A 24,733-nucleotide genomic window follows, 5' to 3' on the forward strand; every position below is an offset into this window, starting at 1 on the left:
TTATAAGAACCAGTAAATTTAAGATCAGGCTGACTATTCTTAATTTTTTCGAAAATCTGAGGCTGGATTGTTCTTAATTAAATTAAGAGGGTGTAAGCAGTGCTATTGCTAGCTTTTTCGCTCTAAGGAGGTGTTCAGGCCTCATTTGCCAACAAAGTGACAAATTTGAATATTCACCGAAAAACACCCACACATCACTAAAAATCCTCGATTTTGAGAAAAAGCGTTGTTCAAAATTGCATTTTGCAAAAGCTCAGCCTCAGCTTGTTCTTAATTTGCTTAACTTTTGACCAGTTTTGAGGCTCGTGTTGTTATAAAAAAAAGAGTGTAAATATTTTACGTGCCCTTACTTCAGAAGAAAGGCTAGAAAGAGATACACCGTGGTTAAGAATTGTCTAGAGTATGTTTTGTTGATGGGTATCATCATTACATTTTTTGCTTTTGCAATCTCTCTTAATCTTTTTTCCACGTTGATTTTTACTGCAGATAAAAAGTTTTTGAAGGGAAGCCCTGTTTGGTGACCATAGTTCCTCATCACCAATGAACGGCCCATTAAAAGCTCAAAATAACTCGAATTTCACGGACAGAAAAAGCTAAAAAATATTTTGTATTATAGAATATTATTTATGATTATTACCAAATCTATAAGGCAAAATATTTCAGGAGAATTAGGTAAGCAATCGTAGAAGACAACAATTTGTTGCTTTCTTCTCTTCCAAGTTATCTCGATAACAAAGATTGTTCCTCCTTTGGTTTCGAAATCAAACCAGCCCATCTAATTTGTCCCTGGTGAATTTTTTTTGAATAATCGAAAAACAACAAAATTAACTGTTTTCTATAGATGCTTACGTTTTTGATTGTATCTGAAGTTCAATACCATTGGATTTCAATGACTTGTTGTTCTGTTTCTTTAACTACCAAAAACCTATTCTAAGAGTGCAGTCTCCAGTCCAATGGGTTGAAGGCAGGAAGTATTTGGCTGACGCATCCTAAAGAAAGAACAAATTTCAAGCACTTGCAGCACAGCCAGCATTCCTTCTCTTTCGAATGATGGAGAAAAGAACGGTATCCATCTTGCTGTTGGTTTTCTACTTGAGCTGCTTCGTGAATGGCCAGACAAAAGTGCACCTTCCAAAAGTTTACAGTATGTTATTCTCTATTGATTCTCTAACTGATAGTGATTCTATTTGCTTCAATGCTTGAACCTAACTTCAAATTTTTTCTGTATCAAATGTTTTCTAACAGTAATTACATGTTTGGTTTTTTGCTCAGTAACATTAAGCCCTTGTTTGTCATCAATTCTTAATCGACCCTTAACATCTTTTCTCGAAACTCTCTTACTTGCGTGTGAGATTGCGGATTGTTGTGCGCATCCTTCACTGAAAATGCACCTGCTTGCCTTGGTTCGTGGTATTGTTCTAGACCGAAATGACCCCTTGGACCAATTGACCCTGGAGTCATGTCGGTCCAGATCAATATGACACCAGGGTCATATCGGTCTAGGGAGGGTCATATCGGTCTGGGCAAGAAAAATAGAACTCAGGGCTTTTGCAGCGGTTATCATGACACCGAAGGCGCTCGTTGTATTTTTCGCGGGCAATGTGAATGAATGTGTTCTGATCACACAACGAAACGAAGAAAGGAAGATCAGAGAGAAGCGCACAAAAAAGCTTCAACCGGTGGTTGTTTGACTACACATCGCAAGGAAAAACGTCTTTGCTATCTTGGGAATTACACTTGCTAAAATTCGATAAAACTATGAAGTGTAACTTAAAACTTCGTCTGGTCAACATCCAAAGGCATTTTGCAGGAAGTTCAAACTTAAAAACAACCAGAGAAATTTCATGAAGATAGTTTAATATAAATAAAGGATAAGATACTAGATAAAGGCTGTTTCCCTATTATTTCGGTCCAGAAACATCTTTAAAACAGATAAAAATTTCTCCAAAATTAAAATCTTTATTTTGTTGATAAACAATGAACATTGATTGATCTACAGGAAAATTTTCAAATCTCAATGCTGTCGTTGCAATTTACGCAGCTTTTGCCCCATTTCGCAAAAACGGGCAAGTATTTTTCGCTTTATATCTTTTCTAAAATAGATTGCAAGCGAGGCTGGCCGATTGAGAGGGCATACTGGTCCAACCAGAGTTGTCTGGGAGTCATATTGGTTCGAAGGGTCATATTGGTCTAGAACAGTATTACAAACCAAAAAAGACAAACTGCCTCCGTGGGGTCTGACAAAGGGCATCTCCGAAAATCCTTCGGTCTTTTAAAAATACACGTTTTAATTATTTTGAAATGTTTATGTCAAGTAAATTACAATTATTAGGCAGCGTCTATAAAAAAACATAACTTTAGGGCCAGAGCTTCGCTGCGACTTTGGGAAGAAAAGGTGCCATGAGATGAGCCCTGCAAACCCTTATCGAAGTTTTGGTCTCCAGCATTTGACACGGTCGAGTCATTATTCTAAAAATTCACCCCAGCAGTGTAGTGCCAAAAATGTAGAGGGAGTTTTTTCATAAACATTTCAGAATAATAAAAACGTGTGTAAAACGATTTAAAAGACCGAAGGTGGTCAGGGACGCCGGAGAGGGAGGCGAAGGGGGCAGCCGCTCCTCTTGACCTTTGATAGGAGGGGCAAAGGCGGCCAAAGTGCCCTTTTATAAAAGTGCCCTTGTTTTTGGTCTTTTGTTATTATTAAAGAGATTTATAGGATTTATTATGACAGCAGTAAGCCCATTTACAAGATGCCTACGGAATATCGAAATAAAATAATAGTTACAAAAGAATATGTAGAAGCTGGGAATATTTTTCAAATGCCCCTTTACTGAAGCCTGTCTCCCTCTTGCCATTTGGTCGTTCCAGCGTCCCTGAAAGTAGTGGAAAGCTTTAGGTCATTCCCCTTAGATTGGAAAACTGTCTAATCTAATACAAGCCACTTTTCTTTGACAAGTTGCTTTTGCTTGTGTAGAGACAAGATCAGAATAGTACGTATAAAACGTTATTGATTGAAATGCGTTTCCCATCATTAAACCAAGATGCCTACTTGCCCAATGGCCTGCCTCGCCTACAGCGTGACCCGTTACTTTCATTGATCCCAGAACTTTCGGATATGACGATTCTTATAAAATAATTAAAGGTAGAGATTTGCTTTTAATAAATGATTTAGTGATTTAAAAATTTTTCTATTTTAGAAATTGTAATTTATTTCACCAGTGAATTTCTTGTAAATACCTTTATTTTTCTAAAATAACAGCATCCCCTTGATTTATTATAAACGTGTATTGTAAGTAATAAATAGAGATAAAAACTGCAGTATATGTATTGCACAAACCTCTCACATTTTGTGCCGTATATATCTCTTCTATCGAGCAGCAATCAGCAAAAATCTTATATCCAGAAACAAGATTCTATGCTAAGTGAACCTACTGAACCACATTTCTCTGTTTTACCTGTGAGCGCCAACCCCTTTAAACATTTGGGTTACAATTTGGCCTAAATCTGTGACATAAGGGTTACAATTTTCTCAGGTACTGGTTGATTTGATATGGAATGACCCAATTTGTCCAAACCTGTCATTTGATAAAACGTAAGGATCTCGGAAGAATTTTCTGAATCAAGGCCATATTGTAACCATAAGACACTCGAAAAAGAGAAGAGATTTCTTATATGTCGACTTTTATATTAGAAGTCTACAAGCGAATGGTCTAACGAACAAAACAAAGAAAATAGAAGGTAACAGATGGTAGGAGGTTGACGGGGGTAACTTCACCCAACATTCCTCTCCATCTCACTAAATGAAGGCTAAAGACTGGTTTAATGCAGCGTAAATAGTGTCAATGGCCAAAACTGTTCCAGGGGATACTTCCCTCAATGGCTCTTTGCCGGCGATGTCGAAGCGGATATCTGCGATTGTTTTCAGGTGTTCTGTCTTGAATTCGTCTGAGCTGCTGAATGTATCATTTGCAGCTCTTTCTGTTTGATCATTTTCCCTTTTCGAATGCTCCCTAGCGGTTTTATTCTTTGGTTTTGTTGATACTATAGGCCCTTCCTCCTTTTAACCGTAAAAATCTTGAGCAGCATGAGTTCTAGAAGGGTTCAGCCGATTATGGTGAACAACGTTTCAATTTGGAAGCTCAGTCCATTTGGCAGCTTTTCGCTTATGGTCCATGGACCATTTCTCGCTTATGGTCCATGGTTCAGGACCAAAACGCATGCGACGATCTGTGCACGATACTATTGGCCTAATATGTACTCTTTTTCTTTATTGTACCTCTTTTTCTCTATTTTACCTCTAACGAGAAATATTTCTCTATTTTACCCGGCTCGCGACCAACATGAGTGGATCTACTACATAAGCATCAACACTTTATCGATTTCTTCAACTTAAGCTTTTTTCACTCTTAAGGCAGAAGCTGTCCAATATCAATATGCGAAGATGCAAACAGCTATTGCGGAAGAGTCCGCGACGGGAAACTGAAGATGCAACGAATGTTTTACAAGCTGACAAAGATGATTTCAAATCCTAATGCAAATCAGCTTCCAATGCCGGTTCTGGATCAACCCTTCAACGCAACGATGCAGTATTTCATGATTAACAAATTTGACGCCCAATGTTTCAATTTATTTTTTCTTGTGCTGAGAAAAACACAAGCAACTGTCTTTAGCGCCGCAATGAAGCAATTTCAAACGCAGAGATTCACTACCTTCCAACAATATGATGCTATTGGCGAATTCTTCAAAAAAGGCATCGGGGTAGGTAGCTGTGTATTTTATTGTTGATGGAATTTGTAGGAAAATTAACAATGAATTCTGAGATTTTATATTTGAACATTTAATGGATGTAGCAATTCCGCATGAAGGATGTTCAATCACGTTAGAATTAGGTCTCGGTTATTCTACGCTACATTTTCCCCCAAACGATTTTTCTTTTGTTAAAGTGAGGAATGTTTCCTTTCCCTTACAGTTTGTAAACTTTATTTTTAAATTTTTTGCATTTAGAAAAGCTAAACTTTTTTACTTAAGTTTGAGTAATTTTGATATTGAATTAGATTAACTCTTGTTTTAACGTTTTGCAGATTTACAACCCGATGTTATCAAGATATTTTAGAAGCCCGTCATTGAGTTATCCTTTCATGAAAGACCTTCGTAAAGGAAACTTTTTTCTATCAGACGAATATTTTGTTCAAGGACGACTTGCTGGGATGAACGTCATGACTATTCGTCGTGTAACGAGAAGAGGTAATATAGACAGGAGTTTAGTAGGGAAATAGCCTTTGCTCTTGTTGGCAAATTTCAGCTTATTCGTAGCAAGTTTAACTGATAATGCACACATGATGATGCTCTTTCAGGTCAGTGGCGGATTTAAGGGAGGGGGGCAACTAGGGGAAGTTGCCCCTCCCTCGACGAGTTGAACCAAGTCTAGCGCCTCTTTTTTGAAAATTGTGCACCCATTTTGAAGAAAGAGGAACAGGTGAAAAATTTCTGAGACCGATAGGTTAATTTGCTTCAAGGATTACCTTAAAGTTATGTTGTTTATTCTGAAATTGTTGTATACAGCGTACTCTTGTCACCAATTTTTGGAAATTTTTCAGTGCCCCCACTAGCAACTGCCCCTCCTTCAAATTTTCTCTGGATCCGCCTCTGTCTAAGGTTATGGGATCCAAATTCATAATTTCGTGACATCATCACTTAAAATCTAGATAGTAATGGACATAATTGATGATTAACTCAACACTTCAACTTTTGAAAATCAGCGATTATTTGTTTTTCTTTTTCGCAATCTTTTCACTTCTTCAAAAGAAATCGCCATAAACACAAACATACTCGATTGTCATACAAAAGCAAAGCTTTGGTTGAATTTTCTCTCTTATTTATTTTACAAAAAAGGAAAGATTGGGACAAACTTCAAAGCACTGAAACAAAGATTAAATCCAAATTTCAAATGGGCAAAAGCAATTTCTTCGGTTACTAGAAGAGGTTTTTGGCAGGTATGATTTTAAATTGTTTTAAATTGTGTTTATCCCCCGTGTAACTTTTTAGAACCCCCCTCCCCCTCCCCTTATCCATGAGATGCTACAAAGTCCCTGTTACATAAGATTCTGATTAATAGCGATAAACATGCCAATTATCATCTTTCACTGTTATTTGTTCTAAAATGGTTCCAATTCTCTATAATCTCTCCCACCCTTTTCCTTAGTCAATATCAGCAAGGATGGTGTATGTTTCGGAATTCCCGTTGCTGAGCGGAATGCAGAACATCCCCGATCTATTAGCGAAGTACTTTCCACCTGGTGTCAAGGTGATCCCCCAAACCAATCCAATCGCAATATTTGCAAGTCGGTATAATCAAAGAAAAAGACGATATGAACTAAAACCGGTGGCCATTCAGATAGATGACAAGCAACGTAAGTAACTCTGCTTTCTTACCTACTGTTTTTTCAATCAGCCTCACAATGATTATAAGATCATCAGGTAGATAACAGCAAAAGAACACCCCAAGACGAACTTCAATACTCCATTTTGTCCTAGAACATAACAAAACGGGCGCATGCCCAACATAACACAAATACGAGGCTAATAACGTCACAATAATGGGCAGGGGGCAGACTTCTCAGGATCTGTAGCTAAAAGGGGGCTCACAAAAAGGGTTCTTACAAAATGACAATCTAAAAAGGGAGACACAAACAAAAGCCTAGAAAATGATTTACATATTGCAAATCACGAAAAATATGAGCAGGAGACGGACTACTACTTGCAAGAAGCATTACGATGATAAGTCCTATTTGAATTATTCTTTTCAGGCTGTACCTCAATTTACTAGGGAGTGGGAATAATGCACTAGTTAGGTTTTGGGTCTCCTTTTCAGCATTTGCCTAAGAAAAGTACCAGTTATATGTTCTATCTTAAATCTTTCTGTAGACAATGTTTAATGAGCCCCCATCCCATTCCACTCCACCGGAGTTGGTGCAACCATTGTAACTGACACACACTAAATGAAATGCTTTCGCAAAACTACTAACTGTTTGCCACTCGATAAGCGTTTAAGTAGTATTACGTCTTTTGATTGGCCAATTATTGGCTGACAGATGACTTGAGTCATTCGAGCATATTCGGTTGACTCTAACACGACCTTTTTGTATGCTTAGATTCAAAAGTTTACACCCCAAGTGATGGATTCAATTGGCAAGTAGCAAAGGCGTTGCATCTTATCACCGACATTTTTCATGGACACTTCCACGAGCATTTGCTCCAAACCCATTTTAAAATGGAGCCAATCTGCGTCGTTTTAAATCGGCAAATCTCCGAATTTCATCCGCTGCACGAACTCTTGAAATACCACTGTCGAGGAATTCTGCCTCTTAATGCCAATGCGGCACCCTCTGCCTTTGGAGAATCAGGTCCTGTAAATATCCTGTTTGGTTTTGGGGCTCCTGGAGCGATAAAGTTGGTGCAAAGAGGGTACAAGAAAATGACTTGGAATGATATTGACCTCGAGAATAATCTAAAGGTATGTTGCCTCTCGGGGTGGTGTTAAGGCTGGTTTTCATATATCGTAATTCGTCGGCGATGATCCCCGATGCAGCTTCCCGATGGTCTAAGACAGTCTGCGATGAAAATTTTTGCGACCACGCCTATTAGATTTGTTAAAAATAGATTGCAGAACATTTTAAAGCATATTTTTGGTACGTTTGATTAATTCTTTCTTAAAATGGAATTCATTTATTTATGATGCTTCCTCCCCCCCTCCCCTCTTGGCGGTCCTGATTCCAATCATCAATCGAGAGTCATTCTTCTTTTCATCTTCATTTGATTCTTCACAATGTGTAGAGAACTGAACGATCGTTTTGAGATGTGATACGAGGGAGCGCTTACTGAGGTACTCTGGATATCAGAGCCGCAGAATTCGATAGTGGAAACAGAAGATTGGAATGATGAGGCGGAAGAGTTATTAAGGATTGTAATGATAAATGGATCGATAGATAGATGGTGACTACAGAAGGGTGAAACACAAGGGCCAGTTGCAAAAAATTTGGAATTATTCGTGTCAATTTTTTCTGTATTGTTCGTGTCGTGGAAAATGTCGAAGCTAGTTTCAAGATAAGCTTTTAGAAACACTGCAGTCCTTTTGCATTTTTCTTGCTTTATAGAAAAGAGGTATGAACGACAGAAAAAAGGTCCCTTTTTACCCATACCGTGATGACGGCAGGGTTGTCAACAGGGTTCTGAAGAAGTTTGCAAGACAGTTTGTAGATTTGTACGTGAATTTTTTCTTTTAGTCTTTTACGCTTTTATTATATGCATAATGCAACATTTTTTGTTTTGATACTGATTCGTTTTGACTTGCTGTCTATGTCATATTTATCTTTTTTTATTGAAGGTGTTTCTATTTGTTTACTGCAACTTTTAATATTTTATATTTGTCCTGTCTGATATTCAAAATGTCACCCATTCGTGCTGTACTTGAAAGAACAAGTATTTTCATACATCTCTTTATGAACTTCCAACACCCCCTAAAAGGCTGCTTTTTTATATAAGCATAATATCGAACCTTTGCTACAAAAATCTCTATTTTGGCAGTGCTCATTAGTTTTATTGCTATATCGTTCAAAGGTTTAGCAAACAACTTGACTTTATAGGTATAACGAATTTGATCGAGATGTTTTTGAAGATCAAGAGTTACAGAACTTTATAAATGAGGTGTCTTTGAAAGGAAAGAGGCCCCCAAATAATGGAATCGGTGGGGTAAGTTTAAAACAATTGTATTTGTTTACTTGTGAAAATAAAAGTAAATTAACAAAGTTAATGTATTCTTGTAATCACAATGATTTCAGAGAAGTGGATTAAAAAAGAACTGGTCTTCACGTCGAATCGGTTCTCCAATTGGTCCAATGAGTAAGTTTTCAATTGCATGTTGATATCTTCTGCAAAAAATCCTATCAGAAACTTCATACTCTAAATTGCAGATCAACATTTGTGGATGCTCCTCAACCAGCTCTGGCAATGACTTCTTTTTTAATTTCTCATTTCAATTATTTCCCAGTAAAATTGATGTCCATGATAAAAAGGGGAAACAGTGAAACAAAAAAGATTCACTAACGTACACTTCGAATCACACGCTAGGTTTTTATCAATTTTAATCTTAAACAAAATCATTTGAACAATCAAGAATATCATTAACTGTTCTTAATCGAGATATATAAAAACATCAATTACCTGAATCCAACATTAATGGAAGAAGTTTTGTTGATAGAAACGTAAAATTTGTACTTCGAGCAAGCAACATCATTATTTTGTATAGTGCAAGAGGAACAACATTTAGCACAGAGCCCATTAGATTTTTGCCAAATATTATGGCAAAGGTTTGCCTTAAGAAATTTTAGAGTCTAGAGAAATTTAACACTGGCAAATAAAGATAAATGTGCCGTAAGAATGTGCAATTGCCGACTGGGCAGTTTTATGAAAAACAGGCAATGACACAACCGAAGCAAACGCAAATTAAATGGAAAAATCGAGAAGGGCCTTCGACATAGCGATATTGATAAGCATTGAATGAGAGTTAGAAATATGAACGAAATATATAGCAAAAAGTAGTTCTCCATAGGGGTTATTCTAAATATATGCTGCAATTTTTTTACGCCCACCGGCTCAAGGTGTTCAGAACAGGGACTTATGAACCTAAAGCTTATCAAAGCGTTGTCATGTGAAAAGGCAGTCATATTTGCATTTAAGGACAGGAAGCTAAATAGAAAGGAGGGTTTTTCCCCCTGCTTCCTTAAACGGGAGCTCTTAAGAGAAATGGGGCTTTAAAGAAAAAGGGGGCTAAATACTAATACTAAATCCCAGGCAGTAGGCTGGATTTTTCTGCTTTTTAATGCAATCATGTCACTGTCTTACGGATATATTAGATTCTAATTTTTGCACGTATTCATACTGATAATATGCTTTATTTCAGGTAAAGGGGCTGCCTTCACATTTTGGAACGAAAAATCAACTCGCTAGATTTCTTGCCGAGGTTCTCTGGATACAAGTTCAGCATGCTGCGATAAATTATCCATCAATGGTTTATTGGGACTCGGCGTCTCTAGCTTCGTCAAAACTCTACCATGACTCAAGAGGGTATCACAAGAAGGACTTGGCCTATTTGCTCCCTGGTCCAATTGCGGCTACGGTAAGTAGCTAGCTAGTTAAGCAGCTTTGCAGAGTCGCTACTAGTTTCAATATTGATGTTTGAACAAATTTAGCATCTATATACTTTTTTGTTAATTTGATTACACTTTCCAAAAACAATTTTACCATTTTCAAGTAGTTAATCATTATTTTAAAGGATTTTTTCTAAATGATCCATATGCTTGAAAGCAAACGCATTGTGTGGTCAATTAATATTTTACAATCCCTAAAAATAATTTCGACCGACTGATTGGCATTGAAAATTGTTCATAGCCCCTTTTTATTATATGATATTTTGTTTATTACGGTTAAAGTAGGAGAAAATGCTAATGTTGTCCCATAGTTTTATAATCATCGGAAATTTAAAAATTGGGAGCACAATTTACAATCTTTAGGCCGCTATAACGGTACTGTCCTGTTTCATTTGGCTCTTATCAGCAAAGCTGATGCCCCAGAAGTAGTTTAAAAGAGTTTACTTTAGCCCAGGGGCGTGGTTGCCCACCGGGACTCGGGAAATTTCCTGGTAGGACCTTTCAAAAATGGTGTGCCCCTAATAACATGATTTTCCCTGCCAATTAAAATTCCCTACACGGCCTTTTTCAACCACTAAAAACACCATTTAATCTACATTATTCACGTCCTACCGAAAGAGTAAGACATATTGTACGGAGATGCCCTCGTTTTACCTTTAAGGTTCAAACGAATTTTGCAATGACTATTGGCTCCTATCATTATGACAATCTGTTTGATTATGGCGATGAGCTACGGGATCAGCCAATGAAAAGACTTGTAGCAAAGACATACAGGGAACTAATGGAGAGGGTGAAACCACTGCTTGATAGAAGAAACGAGCAAAGATTGAAAAGGGGGCATGTCTCATATCCATTCTTCGTTCCTGGTTGGGTTACAAATAGCATCAGTACATAGAAGATAGCCTTACTAAACAGGCTGGACAAATGCATCTAAAGTTAAAATGCACCAATTTTTCATATAATCATTTTTATAAAAGATTTTACTAGTCACATACTGTTTTATCTTTCGAATTTAAACTTACTTGCGCATTGGAGGATTTAAGGGGGCAATTAGGGGCAGTTCCCCTACCTCGCCGAGTTGAAGCAAGTCTTTCGCCCCTTTTTGGAAATTGTGCGTCCTTTTTCAGAATGAGTAACAGGTGAAAAAGTTTCTGAGGCTTTTAGGATAATTCTTTTTCAAGGATTACCTCAAAGTATACAACAATTATTGTGGAAACTCCCTTACAAAGTGAATGGAGAGCCTTCTGTCAGTAGTTGGGGTCTGAAATTGTTGTATTCTGGGTACACTTATATTGTTTATTGTGAATTAAATCGCCGAACATGAGTCTTACATGTGACTCATTACTTTTAATACAGTGTCTTTGCTTTTCCTTTTAGTGCACTCTATGAACGACCAAAGGGCAAGGGGGCAGGTTCCAGTAAAAGGGCATTTGAAAAAAATCTCAGCTTCTACTATTTCTTCTGCAACTGTCATTGTATTTCGATGTTATGTAGGCATCTTGTAAATGAGCTAACTGCTGTCATAAGAGAGAAATTTTTCCATCAACAGGACACTACAGTAAGACTTCCATATGAACTATTTATTAATTAATTATTTATTTATTTATTAATTTCGATCTCAGATTAACGCTTTCTTCGGTCTCAAATGGATTCAGAATTGAATCGATATTGATTTTTGCGTCAGCGCAGATTTGTTGGTACCAAATTTCCGTTGTCATTGCACCCGAAATTGTTTTAATTTCGATTGCTGTAGCAGAGAATACCACGCATTATCGTTTTGCCTGCACCGTAGGAAGTACTAATTTCTGAAGGATAGGAAATTGTGTTGTTTCTTATTAATAGGAAATAATAACTTTCTGGTTTGTGAGGCCATCTGATAGAAACTGGGTTTCAAAGTCGTTTTAATAGGTCTTTAATGTAATGTAATACCTAGAGAAGAGTAGTATCAAATGTTGCGTGGAGGAAAGAGTATTACACTCTTTTCTTTATAAGAACCAGTAAATTTAAGATCAGGCTGACTATTCTTAATTTTTTCGAAAATCTGAGGCTGGATTGTTCTTAATTAAATTAAGAGGGTGTAAGCAGTGCTATTGCTAGCTTTTTCGCTCTATAGAGGTGTTCAGGCCTCATTTGCCAACAAAGTGACAAATTTGAATATTCACCGAAAAACACCCACACATCACTAAAAATCCTCGATTTTGAGAAAAAGCGTTGTTCAAAATTGCATTTTGCAAAAGCTCAGCCTCAGCTTGTTCTTAATTTGCTTAACTTTTGACCAGTTTTGAGGCTCGTGTTGTTATAAAAAAAAGAGTGTAAATATTTTACGTGCCCTTACTTCAGAAGAAAGGCTAGAAAGAGATACACCGTGGTTAAGAATTGTCTAGAGTATGTTTTGTTGATGGGTATCATCATTACATTTTTTGCTTTTGCAATCTCTCTTAATCTTTTTTCCACGTTGATTTTTACTGCAGATAAAAAGTTTTTGAAGGGAAGCCCTGTTTGGTGACCATAGTTCCTCATCACCAATGAACGGCCCATTAAAAGCTCAAAATAACTCGAAATTCACCGACAGAAAAAGCTAAAAAATATTTTGTATTATAGAATATTATTTATGATTATTACCAAATCTATAAGGCAAAATATTTCAGGAGAATTAGGTAAGCAATCGTAGAAGACAACAATTTGTTGCTTTCTTCTCTTCCAAGTTATCTCGATAACAAAGATTGTTCCTCCTTTGGTTTCGAAATCAAACCAGCCCATCTAATTTGTCCCCGGTGAATTTTTTTTGAATAATTGAAAAACAACAAAATTAACTGTTTTCTATAGATGCTTACGTTTTTGATTGTATCTGAAGTTCAATACCATTGGATTTCAATGACTTGTTGTTCTGTTTCTTTAACTACCAAAAACCTATTCTAAGAGTGCAGTCTCCAGTCCAATGGGTTGAAGGCAGGAAGTATTTGGCTGACGCATCCTAAAGAAAGAACAAATTTCAAGCACTTGCAGCACAGCCAGCATTCCTTCTCTTTCGAATGATGGAGAAAAGAACGGTATCCATCTTGCTGTTGGTTTTCTACTTGAGCTGCTTCGTGAATGGCCAGACAAAAGTGCGCCTTCCAAAAGTTTACAGTATGTTATTCTTTATTGATTCTCTAACTGATAGTGATTCTATTTGCTTCAATGCTTTAACCTAACTTCAAATTTTTTCTGTATCAAATGTTTTCTAACAGTAATTACATGTTTGGTTTTTTGCTCAGTAACATTAAGCCCTTGTTTGTCATCAATTCTTAATCGACCCTTAACATCTTTTCTCGAAACTCTCTTACTTGCGTGTGAATTGCGTGTGAGATTGCGGATTGTTGTGCGCATCCTTCACTGAAAATGCACCTGCTTGCCTTGGTTCGTGGTATTGTTCTAGACCGAAATGACCCCTTGGACCAATTGACCCTGGAGTCATGTCGGTCCAGATCAATATGACACCAGGGTCATATCGGTCTAGGGAGGGTCATATCGGTCTGGGCAAGAAAAATAGAACTCAAGGCTTTTGCAGCGGTTATCACGGCACTCGTTGTATTTTTCGCACAACGTTCACACAACTGATCACCCAACGAAACGAAGGAAGATCGGAGAGAAGCGCACAAAAAAGCTTCAACCGGTGGTTGTTTGACTACACATCGCAAGGGAAAACGTCTTTGCTATCTTGGGAATTACACTTGCTAAAATTCGATAAAACTATGAAGTGTAACTCAAAACTTTGTCTGGTCAACACCCTAAGGCATTCTGCAGGAAGATCGAACTTAAAAACAACCAGAGAAATTTCATGAAGATAGTTTAATATAAATAAAGGATAAGATACTAGATAAAGGCTGTTTCCTCATTATTTCGGTCCACAAACATCTTTAAAACAGATAAACATTTCTCCAAAATTAAAATCTTTATTTTGTTGATAAACAATGAACATTGTTTGAGCTACAGGAAAATTTTCAAATCTCAATGCTGTCGTTGCAATTTACGCAGCTTTTGCCCCATTTCGCAAAAGCGGGCAAATATTTTTCGCTTTATATCTTTTTTAAAATAGATTGCAAGCGAGGCTGGCCGATTGAGAGGTCATACTGGTCCAACCAGAGTTATACTGGTCGGGGAGTCATATTGGTTTGAGGGGTCTAGAGCAGTATTACAAACCAAAAAAAACAAACTGCCTCCGTGGGGTCTGACAAAGGGCATCTCTGAAAATCCTTCGGTCTTTTAAAAATACACGTTTTAATTATTTTGAAATTTTTAATGTCAAGTAAATTACAATTATTAGGCGGCGTCTATAAAAAAAACATAACTTTAGGGCCAGAGTTTTGCTGCGACTTTGGGAAGAAAAGGTGCCATGAGATGAGCCCTGCAAACCCTTATCGAAGTTTTGGTCTCCAGCATTTGACACGGTCGAGTTCATTATTCTAAAAATTCACCGCAGCAGTGTAGTGCCAAAAATGTAGAGGGAGTTTTTTCATAAACATTTCAGAATAATGAAAACGTGTGTAAAACGATTTAAAAGACCGAAGGTGGTCAGGGACGCCGGAGAGGGAGGCGAAGGGGGCAGCCGCTCCTCTTGACCTTTGATAGGAGGGGCAAAGGCGGCCAAAGTGCCCTTTTATAAAAGTGCCCTTGTTTTTGGTCTTTTGTTATCATCAAAGAGATTTATATGAGATCCTGACTGTAGTGCCTTTCTCATGACAAAATATTTCAAACCTTGCTTGCACAAGGATTTCTTATGACAGCAGTAAGCCCATTTACAAGATGCCTACGGAATATCGAAATAAGATAAAAGTTACAAAAGAATATGTAGAACCTTTCGGATATGACGATTCTTATAAAATAATTAAAGGTAGAGATTTGCTATTAATAAATGATTTAGTGATTTCTATTTTAGAAATTGTAATTTATTTCACCAACGAATCTCTTGTAAATACCTTTATTTTTTTAAATAACAGCATCCCCTTGATTTATTATAAACGTGTATTGTAAGTAATAAATAGAGATAAAAACTGCAGTATATGTATTGCACAAACCTCTCAGATTTTGTGCCGTATATATCTCTTCTATCGAGCAGCAATCAGCAAAAATCTTATATCCAGACACAATATTCTATGCTAAGTGAACCTACTGAACCACATTTCTCTGTTTTACCTGTGAGCGCCAACCCCTTTAAGCATTTGGGTTACAATTTGGCCTAAATCTGTGACATAAGGGTTACAATTTTCTCAGGTACTGGTTGATTTGATATGGAATGACCAAATTTGTCCAAACCTGTCATTTGATAAAACGTAAGGATCGCGGAAGAATTTTCTGAATCAAGGCCATGTTGTAACCATAAGACACTCGAAAAAGAGAAGAGATTTCTTATATGTCGACTTTTATATTAGAAGTCTACAAGCGAATGGTCTAACGAACAAAACAAAGAAAATAGAAGGTAACAGATGGTAGGAGGTTGACGGGGGTAACTTCACCCAACATTCCTCTCCATCTCACTAAATGAAGGCTAAAGACTGGTTTAATACAGCGTAAATAGTGTCAATGGCCAAAACTGTTCCAGGGGATACTTCCCTCAATGGCTCTTTGCCGGCGATGTCGAAGCGGATATCTGCGATTGTTTTCAGGTGTTTTGTCTTCAATTCGTCGGAGCTGCTGAATGTACTATTTGCAGCTCTTTCTGTTTGATCATTTTCCCTTTTCGAATGCTCCCTAGCGGTTTTATTCTTTGGTTTTGTTGATACTATAGGCCCTTCCTCCTTTTAACCGTAAAGATCTTGAGCAGCATGAGATCTAGAAGGGTTCAGCCGATGATGGTGAACAACGTTTCAATTTGGAAGTTCAGTCCATTTGGCAGCTTTTCGCTTATGGTCCATGGACCATTTCTCGCTTATGGTCCATGGTTCAGGACCAAAACGCATACGACGATCTGTGCACGATAATATTGGCCTAATATGTACTCATACATCATTGTACCTCTTTTTCTCTATTTTACCTCTAACGAGAAATATTTCTCTATTTTACCCGGCTCGCGACCAACATAAGTGGATCTACTACATAAGCATCAACACTTTATCGATTTCTTCAACTTAAGATTTTTTCACTCTTAAGGCAGAAGCTGTCCAATATCAGTATCCGAAGATGCAAACAGCTATTGCGGAAGAGTCCGCGACGGGAAACTGAAGATGCAACGAATGTTTTACAAGCTGACAAAGATGATTTCAAATCCAAATGCAAATCAGCTTCCTATGCCGGTTCTGGATCAACCCTTCAACGCAACGATGCAGTATTTCATGATTAACAAATTTGACGCCCAATGTTTCAATTTATTTTTTCTTGTGCTGAGAAAAACACAAGCAACTGTCTTTAGCGCCGCAATGAAGCAATTTCAAACGCAGAGATTCACTACCTTCCAACAATATGATGCTATTGGCGAATTCTTCAAAAAAGGCATCGGGGTAGGTAGCTGTGTATTTTATTGTTGATGGAATTTGTAGGAAAATTAACAATGAATTCTGAGATTTTATATTTGAACATTTTATGGATGTAGCAATTCCGCATGAAGGATGTTCAATCACGTTAGAATTAGGTCTCGGTTATTCTACGCTACATTTTCCCCCAAACGATTTTTCTTTTGTTAAAGTGAGGAATGTTTCCTTTCCCTTACAGTTTGTAAACTTTATTTTTAAATTTTTTGCATTTAGAAAAGCTAAACTTTTTTACTTAAGTTTGAGTAATTTTGATATTGAATTAGATTAACTCTTGTTTTAACGTTTTGCAGATTTACAACCCGATGTTATCAAGATATTTTAGAAGCCCGTCATTGAGTTATCCTTTCATGAAAGACCTTCGTAAAGGAAACTTTTTTCTATCAGACGAATATTTTGTTCAAGGACGACTTGCTGGGATGAACGTCATGACTATTCGTCGTGTAACGAGAAGAGGTAATGTAGACAGGAGTTTGGTAGGAAAATAGCCTTTGCTCTTGTTGGCAAATTTCAGCTAATTCGTAGCAAGTTTAACTGATAATGCACACATGATGATGCTCTTTCAGGTCAGTGGCGGATTTAAGGGAGGGGGGCAACTAGGGGAAGTTGCCCCTCCCTCGACGAGTTGAACCAAGTCTAGCGCCTCTTTTTTGAAAATTGTGCACCCATTTTGAAGAAAGAGGAACAGGTGAAAAATTTCTGAGACCGATAGGTTAATTTGCTTCAAGGATTACCTCAAAGTTATGTTGTTTATTCTGAAATTGTTGTATACAGCGTACTCTTGTCACCAATTTTTGGAAATTTTTCAGTGCCCCCACTAGCAACTGCCCCTCCTTCAAATTTTCTCTGGATCCGCCTCTGTCTAAGGTTATGGCATCCAAATTCATAATTTCGTGAGATCGTCAATTAAAATCTCGATAATAATGGACATAATTGATGATTAACTCAACACTTCAATCTTTTTGAAAATCGGCGATTCTTTCTTTTTCTTTTTCGAAATCTTTTCACTTCTTCAAAAGAAATCGCCATAAACACAAACATACTCGATTATCATACAAAAGCAAAGCTTTGGTTGAATTTTCTCTCTTATTTATTTTACAAAAAAGGAAAGATTGGGACAAACTTCAAAGCACTGAAACAAAGATTAAATCCAAATTTCAAATGGGCAAAAGCAATTTCTTCGGTTACTAGAAGATGTTTTTGGCAGGTATGATTTTAAATTGTTTTAAATTGTGTTTATCCCCCGTGTAACTTTTTAGAACCCCCCCTCCCCCTCCCCTTATCCATGAGATGCTACAAAGTCCCTGTTACATAAGATTCTGATTAATAGCGATAAACATGCCAATTATCATCTTTCACTGTTATTTGTTCTAAAATGGTTCCAACTCTCTATAATCTCTCCCACCCTTTTTCTTAGTCAATATCAGCAAGGATGGTGTATGTTTCGGAATTCCCGTTGCTGAGCGGAATGCAGAACATCCCCGATCTATTAGCGAAGTACTTTCCACCTGGTGTCAAGGTGATCCCCCAAACCAATCCAATCGCAATATTTGCAAGTCGGTATAATCAAAGGAAAAGACGATACGAACTAAAACCGGTGGCCATTCAGATAGATGACAAGCAACGTAAGTAACTCTGCTTTCTTACCTACTGTTTTTTCAATCAGCCTCACAATGATTATAAGATCATCAGGTAGATAACAGCAAAAGAACACCCCAAGACGAACTTCAATACTCCATTTTGTCCTAGAACATAACAAAACGGGCGCATGCCCAACATAACACAAATACGAGGCTAATAACGTCACAATAATGGGCAGGGGGCAGACTTCTCAGGATCTGTAGCTAAAAGGGGGCCCACAAAAAGGGTTCTTACAAAATGACAATCTAAAAAGGGAGACACAAACAAAAGCCTAGAAAATGATTTACATATTGCAAATCACGAAAAATATGAGCAGGAGACGGACTACTACTTGCAAGAAGCATTACAATGATAAGTCCTATTTGAATTATTCTTTTCGGGCTGTACCTCAATTTACTAGGGAGTGGGAATAATGCACTAGTTAGGTTTTGGGTCTCCTTTTTAGCATTTGCCTAAGAAAAGTACCAGTTATATGTTCTATCTTAAATCTTTCTCTAGGCAATGTTTTTTGAGCCCCCATCCCATTCCACTCCACCGGAGTTGGTCCATCCATTGTAACTGACACACACTAAATGAAATGCTTTCGCAAAGCTGCTAACTGTTTGCCACTCGATAAGCGTTTAAGTAGTATTACGTCTATTGAGTGGCCAATTATTGGCTGACAGATGACTTGAGTCATTCGAGCATATTCGGTTGACTCTAACACGTCCTTTTTGTATCCTTAGATTCAAAAGTTTACACCCCAAGTGATGGATTCAATTGGCAAGTAGCAAAGGCGTTGCATCTTATCACCGACATTTTTCATGGACACTTCCACGAGCATTTGCTCCAAACCCATTTTAAAATGGAGCCAATCTGCGTCGTTTTAAATCGGCAAATCTCCGAATTTCATCCGCTGCACGAACTCTTGAAATACCACTGTCGAGGAATTCTGCCTCTTAATGCCAATGCGGCACCCTCTGCCTTTGGAGAATCAGGTCCTGTAAATATCCTGTTTGGTTTTGGGGCTCCTGGAGCGATAAAGTTGGTGCAAAGAGGGTACAAGAAAATGACTTGGAATGATATTGACCTCGAGAATAATCTAAAGGTATGTTGCCTCTCGGGGTGGTGTTAAGGCTGGTTTTCATATATCGTAATTCGTCGGCGATGATCCCCGATGCAGCTTCCCGATGGTCTAAGACAGTCTGCGATGAAAATTTTTGCGACCACGCCTATTAGATTTGTTAAAAATAGATTGCAGAACATTTTAAAGCATATTTTTGGTACGTTTGATTAATTCTTTCTTAAAATGGAATTCATTTATTTATGATGCTTCCCCCCCTCCCCTCTTGGCGGTCCTGATTCCAATCATCAATCGAGAGTCATTCTTCTTTTCATCTTCATTTGATTCTTCACAATGTGTAGAGAACTGAACGATCGTTTTGAGATGTGATACGAGGGAGCGCTTACTGAGGTACTCTGGATATCAGAGCCGCAGAATTCGATAGTGGAAACAGAAGATTGGAATGATGAGGCGGAAGAGTTATTAAGGATTGTAATGATAAATGGATCGATAGATAGATGGTGACTACAGAAGGGTGAAACACAAGGGCCAGTTGCAAAAAATTTGGAATTATTCGTGTCATTTTTTTCTGTATTGTTCGTGTCGTGGAAAATGTCGAAGCTAGTTTCAAGATAAGCTTTTAGAAACACTGCAGTCCTTTTGCATTTTTCTTGCTTTATAGAAAAGAGGTATGAACGACAGAAAAAAGGTCCCTTTTTACCCATACCGTGATGACGGCAGGGTTGTCAACAGGGTTCTGAAGAAGTTTGCAAGACAGTTTGTAGATTTGTACGTGAATTTTCCTTTTAGTCTTTTTCGTTTGATTCTATACATAATTGTTTATTAGGCTCTCAGAGTTACAATCTGATACTGCCAAGTACTACACATCAATGTGCGGCTTCTAGATTCATATTCGAACACTTTTTTATATTTAAGTGACCTTGGTACATTTGTTGTTCTGATACTGATTCGTTCTAACATGCTGTCTATGTCATATTTATATTTCGTTAATGAAGGTGTTTCTATTTGTTTACTGCAATTTTTAATATTTTATATTTGTCCTGTCTGATATTCAAAATGTCACCCATTTGTGCTGTACTTGAAAGAACAAGTATTTTCATACATCTCTTTATGAACTTCCAACACCCCCTAAAAGGCTGCTTTTTATATAAGCATAATATCGAACCTTTGCTACAAAAATCTCTATTTTGGCAGTGCTCATTAGTTTTATTGCTATATTGTTCAAAGGTTTAGCAAACAACTTGACTTTATAGGTATTACGAATTTGATCGAGATGTTTTTGAAGATCAAGAGTTACAGAACTTTATAAATGAGGTGTCTTTGAAAGGAAAAAAGGCCCCAAATAATGGAATCGGTGGGGTAAGTTTAACACAATTGTATTTGTTTACTTGTGAAAATAAAAGTAAATTAACAAAGTTAATGTATTCTTGTAATCACAATGATTTCAGAGAAGTGGATTAAAAAAGAACTGGTCTTCACGTCGAATCGGTTCTCCAATTGGTCAAATGAGTAAGTTTTCAATCGCACGTTGATATCTTCTGCAAAAAATCCTATCAGAAACTTCATACTCTAAATTGCAGATCAACATTTGTGGATGCTCCTCAACCAGCTCTGGCAATGACTTCTTTTTTAATTTCTCATTTCAATTATTTCCCAGTAAAATTGGTGTTCCATGATAAAAAGGGGAAACAGTGAAACAAAAAAGATTCACTAACGTACACTTCGAATCACACGCTAGGTTTTTATCAATTATAATCTTAGACAAAATCATTTGAACAATCAAAAATATCATTAACTGTTCTTAATCGAGATATATAAAAACATCAATTACCTGAATCCAACATTAAGGGAAGAAGTTTTGTTGATAGAAACGTAAAATTTGTACTTCGAGCAAGCAACATCATTATTTTGTATAGTGCAAGAGGAACAACATTTAGCACAGAGCCCATTAGATTTTTGCCAAATATTATGGCAAAGGTTTGCCTTAAGAAATTTTAGAGTCTAGAGAAATTTAACACTGGCAAATAAAGATAAATGTGCCGTAAGAATGTGCAATTGCCGACTGGGCAGTTTTTTGAAAAACAGGCAATGACACAACCGAAGCAAACGCAAATTAAATGGAAAAATCGAGAAGGGCCTTCGACATAGCGATATTGATAAGCATTGAATGAGAGTTAGAAATATGAACGAAATACATAGCAAAAAAGTAGTTCTCCATAGGGGTTATTCTAAATATATGCTGCTTGGAGTTTACGCCCACCGGTTCAAGGTATTCAGAACAGGGACTTATGAACCTAAAGCTTATCAAAGCGTTGTCATGTGAAAAGGCAGTCATATTTGCATTTAAGGACAGGAAGCTAAATAGAAAGGAGGGTTTTTCCCCTGCTTCATTAAACGGGAGCTGTTAAGAGAAATGGGGCTTTGAAGAAAAAGGGGGCTAAATACTAATACTAAATCCCAGGCAGTAGGCTGGATTTTTCTGCTTTTTAATGCAATCATGTCGGTGTCTCTAAGATATGTTAGCTTCTACTTTTCGCACTTATTCATACAGATAATATGCTCCATTTCAGGTAAAAGGGCTGCCTTCACGTTTTGGAACGAAAAATCAACTCGCTAGATTTCTTGCCGAGGTTCTCTGGATACAGGTTCAGCATGCTGCGATAAATTATCCATCAATGGTTTATTGGGACTCGGCGTCTCTAGCTTCGTCAAAACTCTACCATGACTCAAGAGGGTATCACAAGAAGGACTTGGCCTATTTGCTCCCTGGTCCAATTGCGGCTACGGTAAGTAGCTAGCTAGTTAAGCAGCTTTGCAGAGCCGCTACTAGTTTCAATATTGATGTTTGAACAAGTTTAGCATCTATATACTTTTTTGTTAATTTGATTACACTTTCCAAAAACAATTTTACCATTTTCAAGTAGTTAATCATCATTTTAAAGGATTTTTTCTAAATGATCCATATGCTTGAAAGCAAACGCAATGTGTGGTCAATTAATATTTTACAATCCCTTAAAATAATTTCGACCGACTGATTGGCATTGAAAATTGTTCATAGCCCCTATTTATTATATGATATTTTGTTTATTACGGTTAAAGTAGGAGAAAATGCTAATGTTGTCCCATAGTTTTATAATCATCGGAAATTTAAAAATTGGGAGCACAATTTACAATCTTTAGGCCGCTATATTGGTACTGTCCTGTTTCATTTGGCTCTTATCAGCAAAGCTGATGCCCCAGAAGTAGTTTAAAAGAGTTTACTTTAGCCCAGGGGCGTGGTTGCCCACCGGGACTCGGGAAATTTCCTGGTAGGCCCTTTCAAAAATGGTGTGCCCCTAATAACATGATTTTCCCTGCCAATTAAAATTCCCTACACGGCCTTTTTCAACCACTAAAAACACCATTTAATCTACATTATTCACGTCCTACCGAAAGAGTAAGAAATATTGTACGGAGATGCCCTCGTTTTACCTTTAAGGTTCAAACGAATTTTGCAATGACTATTGGCTCCTATCATTATGACAATCTGTTTGATTATGGCGATGAGCTACGGGATCAGCCAATGAAAAGACTGGTAGCAAAGACATACAGGGAGCTAATGGAGAGGGTGAAACCACTGCTTGATAGAAGAAACGAGCAAAGATTGAAAAGGGGGCATGTCTCATATCCATTCCTCGTTCCAGGTTGGGTTCCAAATAGCATCAGTACATAGAAGATAGCCTTACTAAACAGGCTGGACAAATGCATCTAAAGTTAAAATGCACCAATTTTTCATATAATCATTTTTATAAAAGATTTTACTAGTCACATACTGTTTTATCTTTCGAATTTAAACTTACTTGCGCATTGGAGGATTTAAGGGGGCAATTAGGGGCAGTTCCCCTACCTCGCCGAGTTGAAGCAAGTCTTTCGCCCCTTTTTGGAAATTGTGCGCCCTTTTTCAAGAATGAGTAACAGGTGAAGAAGTTTGTGAGGCTTTTAGGTTAATTTTCTTCAAGGATTTTCTTGATAGTTGTAGTTATCAGTTTCAAATGTTATCCTTCAAACTTTCCTTTTTCACTTGCCAGCAAACAAGTGAAATAAGCTTTAAAGTTCTAGAACCTGAAAGAAGTTGTTCATAAATGAATTGCCATTGAGAACTTTATCATCGAAAAGACTATAAAAGCATGTTAAACAAGCACGATAAAAATTATATTTAAGACTTTACAAAGACGTTCAAGACATATGGACATTAGTATTTTCCGGGCAAAAATAATTTGAGTAGCCCTCTCCCCCCTCTTTAGACTAAGCCCGTACGCCTATGCTTTACCGGTTTTTTTTTCTTTTGCTTTTTTCAACTTATGTTTCATAGAAGTAGGAACAGGGGCATTTTAAAGAAGTGAGCTGCAAACCATAGTATCTCATAAGATCGCTCTAAAGTTCAATAAACGGCTCGAAAGCTAAACATTTAAAGATGGAGTGGAAATGATTTTTTTAGACGAAGAAATTCCTATCTTATTTTTTCGACAACAAAGTGCAATCCAAAAGCTAGCCCAATCTGGAAGCGAGTGAGATCTTCAATTTCTAGATTTACGCTCAATGCTGAACGCAAGTTTCCACCAAAAGCAAAATTTTCTTAAAAACACCATTGTAATGCATAAATTAGCAACGGAGAATACAAAAGCCACTAAAGAGCTTCATCTTTTAAAGAAATGCCTTTATCAATCATACTTCATGATCATGCTTTATCAAGCAAGTTGATACCATCAACAATCCTCTTTATGAAAGGAATGGAAAAATTCGACTCTGTTGCTACAGAAAAACTCAATATTCTTTTCTATACTAACTTTTGATACAAAAATATCAAAGAAAATATTACGAAGACATTCAAGTAATTCGAAAGTTTTGATAACATAATGATAATTTCGGTATTCTTTTTCTAGTTAAAAATGATTTTGGTTAAAGATTGTGTTATGAATCAACAGTTATTCAGCACTCAGTGATAAGCACAATATAAAACTAAGCGCATCAGAATCTTTTCAATTGCTTCAGATCATTTTCAACAGCGACAAAAGAGTCTCAGATTGGCGCAAAAACAAATCTGATGGCTCACTCATCACATTCCTGTGCATTTATATAACATCATTACTCTAATCATGGTTGCCAGATGGTTGAAATGGTTGGCCACCAGAAATTTTCAATTTCACAATTTACAGTCCAATTAGGGTAGTCAAACAAATAATTCACAAATAACCAAATTTTGGCAAATTCTGTGGGATTGTAGATTAATAAAAATGGCTTTGGATGTTGAAGCAACATATATTTGGTTTTTTCCTATT

At 37.1% G+C, this 24,733-nt stretch overlaps 2 protein-coding genes across 2 annotated transcripts; both read left to right on the plus strand.

Annotated features, from left to right (window-relative positions):
* Window positions 1–927: 927 nt before the first annotated feature.
* Window positions 928–11,197, plus strand: LOC135688999 (uncharacterized). Its single transcript, XM_089110099.1, has 10 exons — window positions 928–1,144; window positions 4,412–4,758; window positions 5,082–5,244; window positions 5,893–5,993; window positions 6,203–6,410; window positions 7,152–7,513; window positions 8,154–8,260; window positions 8,643–8,748; window positions 9,959–10,174; window positions 10,867–11,197. Exons 1-10 carry the CDS (start codon window positions 1,048–1,050, stop codon window positions 11,098–11,100), a joined length of 1,941 nt encoding a protein of 646 aa, XP_088966225.1. The 5' UTR covers window positions 928–1,047; the 3' UTR covers window positions 11,101–11,197.
* A 1,917-nt stretch (window positions 11,198–13,114) lies between these two features.
* On the plus strand, window positions 13,115–23,222 carry LOC148959534 (polyunsaturated fatty acid 5-lipoxygenase-like). Its single transcript, XM_089110100.1, has 10 exons — window positions 13,115–13,334; window positions 16,335–16,681; window positions 17,005–17,167; window positions 17,818–17,918; window positions 18,129–18,336; window positions 19,078–19,439; window positions 20,077–20,183; window positions 20,669–20,774; window positions 21,986–22,201; window positions 22,894–23,222. Exons 1-10 carry the CDS (start codon window positions 13,238–13,240, stop codon window positions 23,125–23,127), a joined length of 1,941 nt encoding a protein of 646 aa, XP_088966226.1. The 5' UTR covers window positions 13,115–13,237; the 3' UTR covers window positions 23,128–23,222.
* Window positions 23,223–24,733: the final 1,511 nt, after the last annotated feature.

This window comes from Rhopilema esculentum, chromosome 9 (assembly GCF_057945365.1).
Source record: "Rhopilema esculentum isolate cy_ngs chromosome 9, ASM5794536v1, whole genome shotgun sequence".
NCBI classification, from domain to species: Eukaryota; Metazoa; Cnidaria; class Scyphozoa; order Rhizostomeae; family Rhizostomatidae; genus Rhopilema; species Rhopilema esculentum.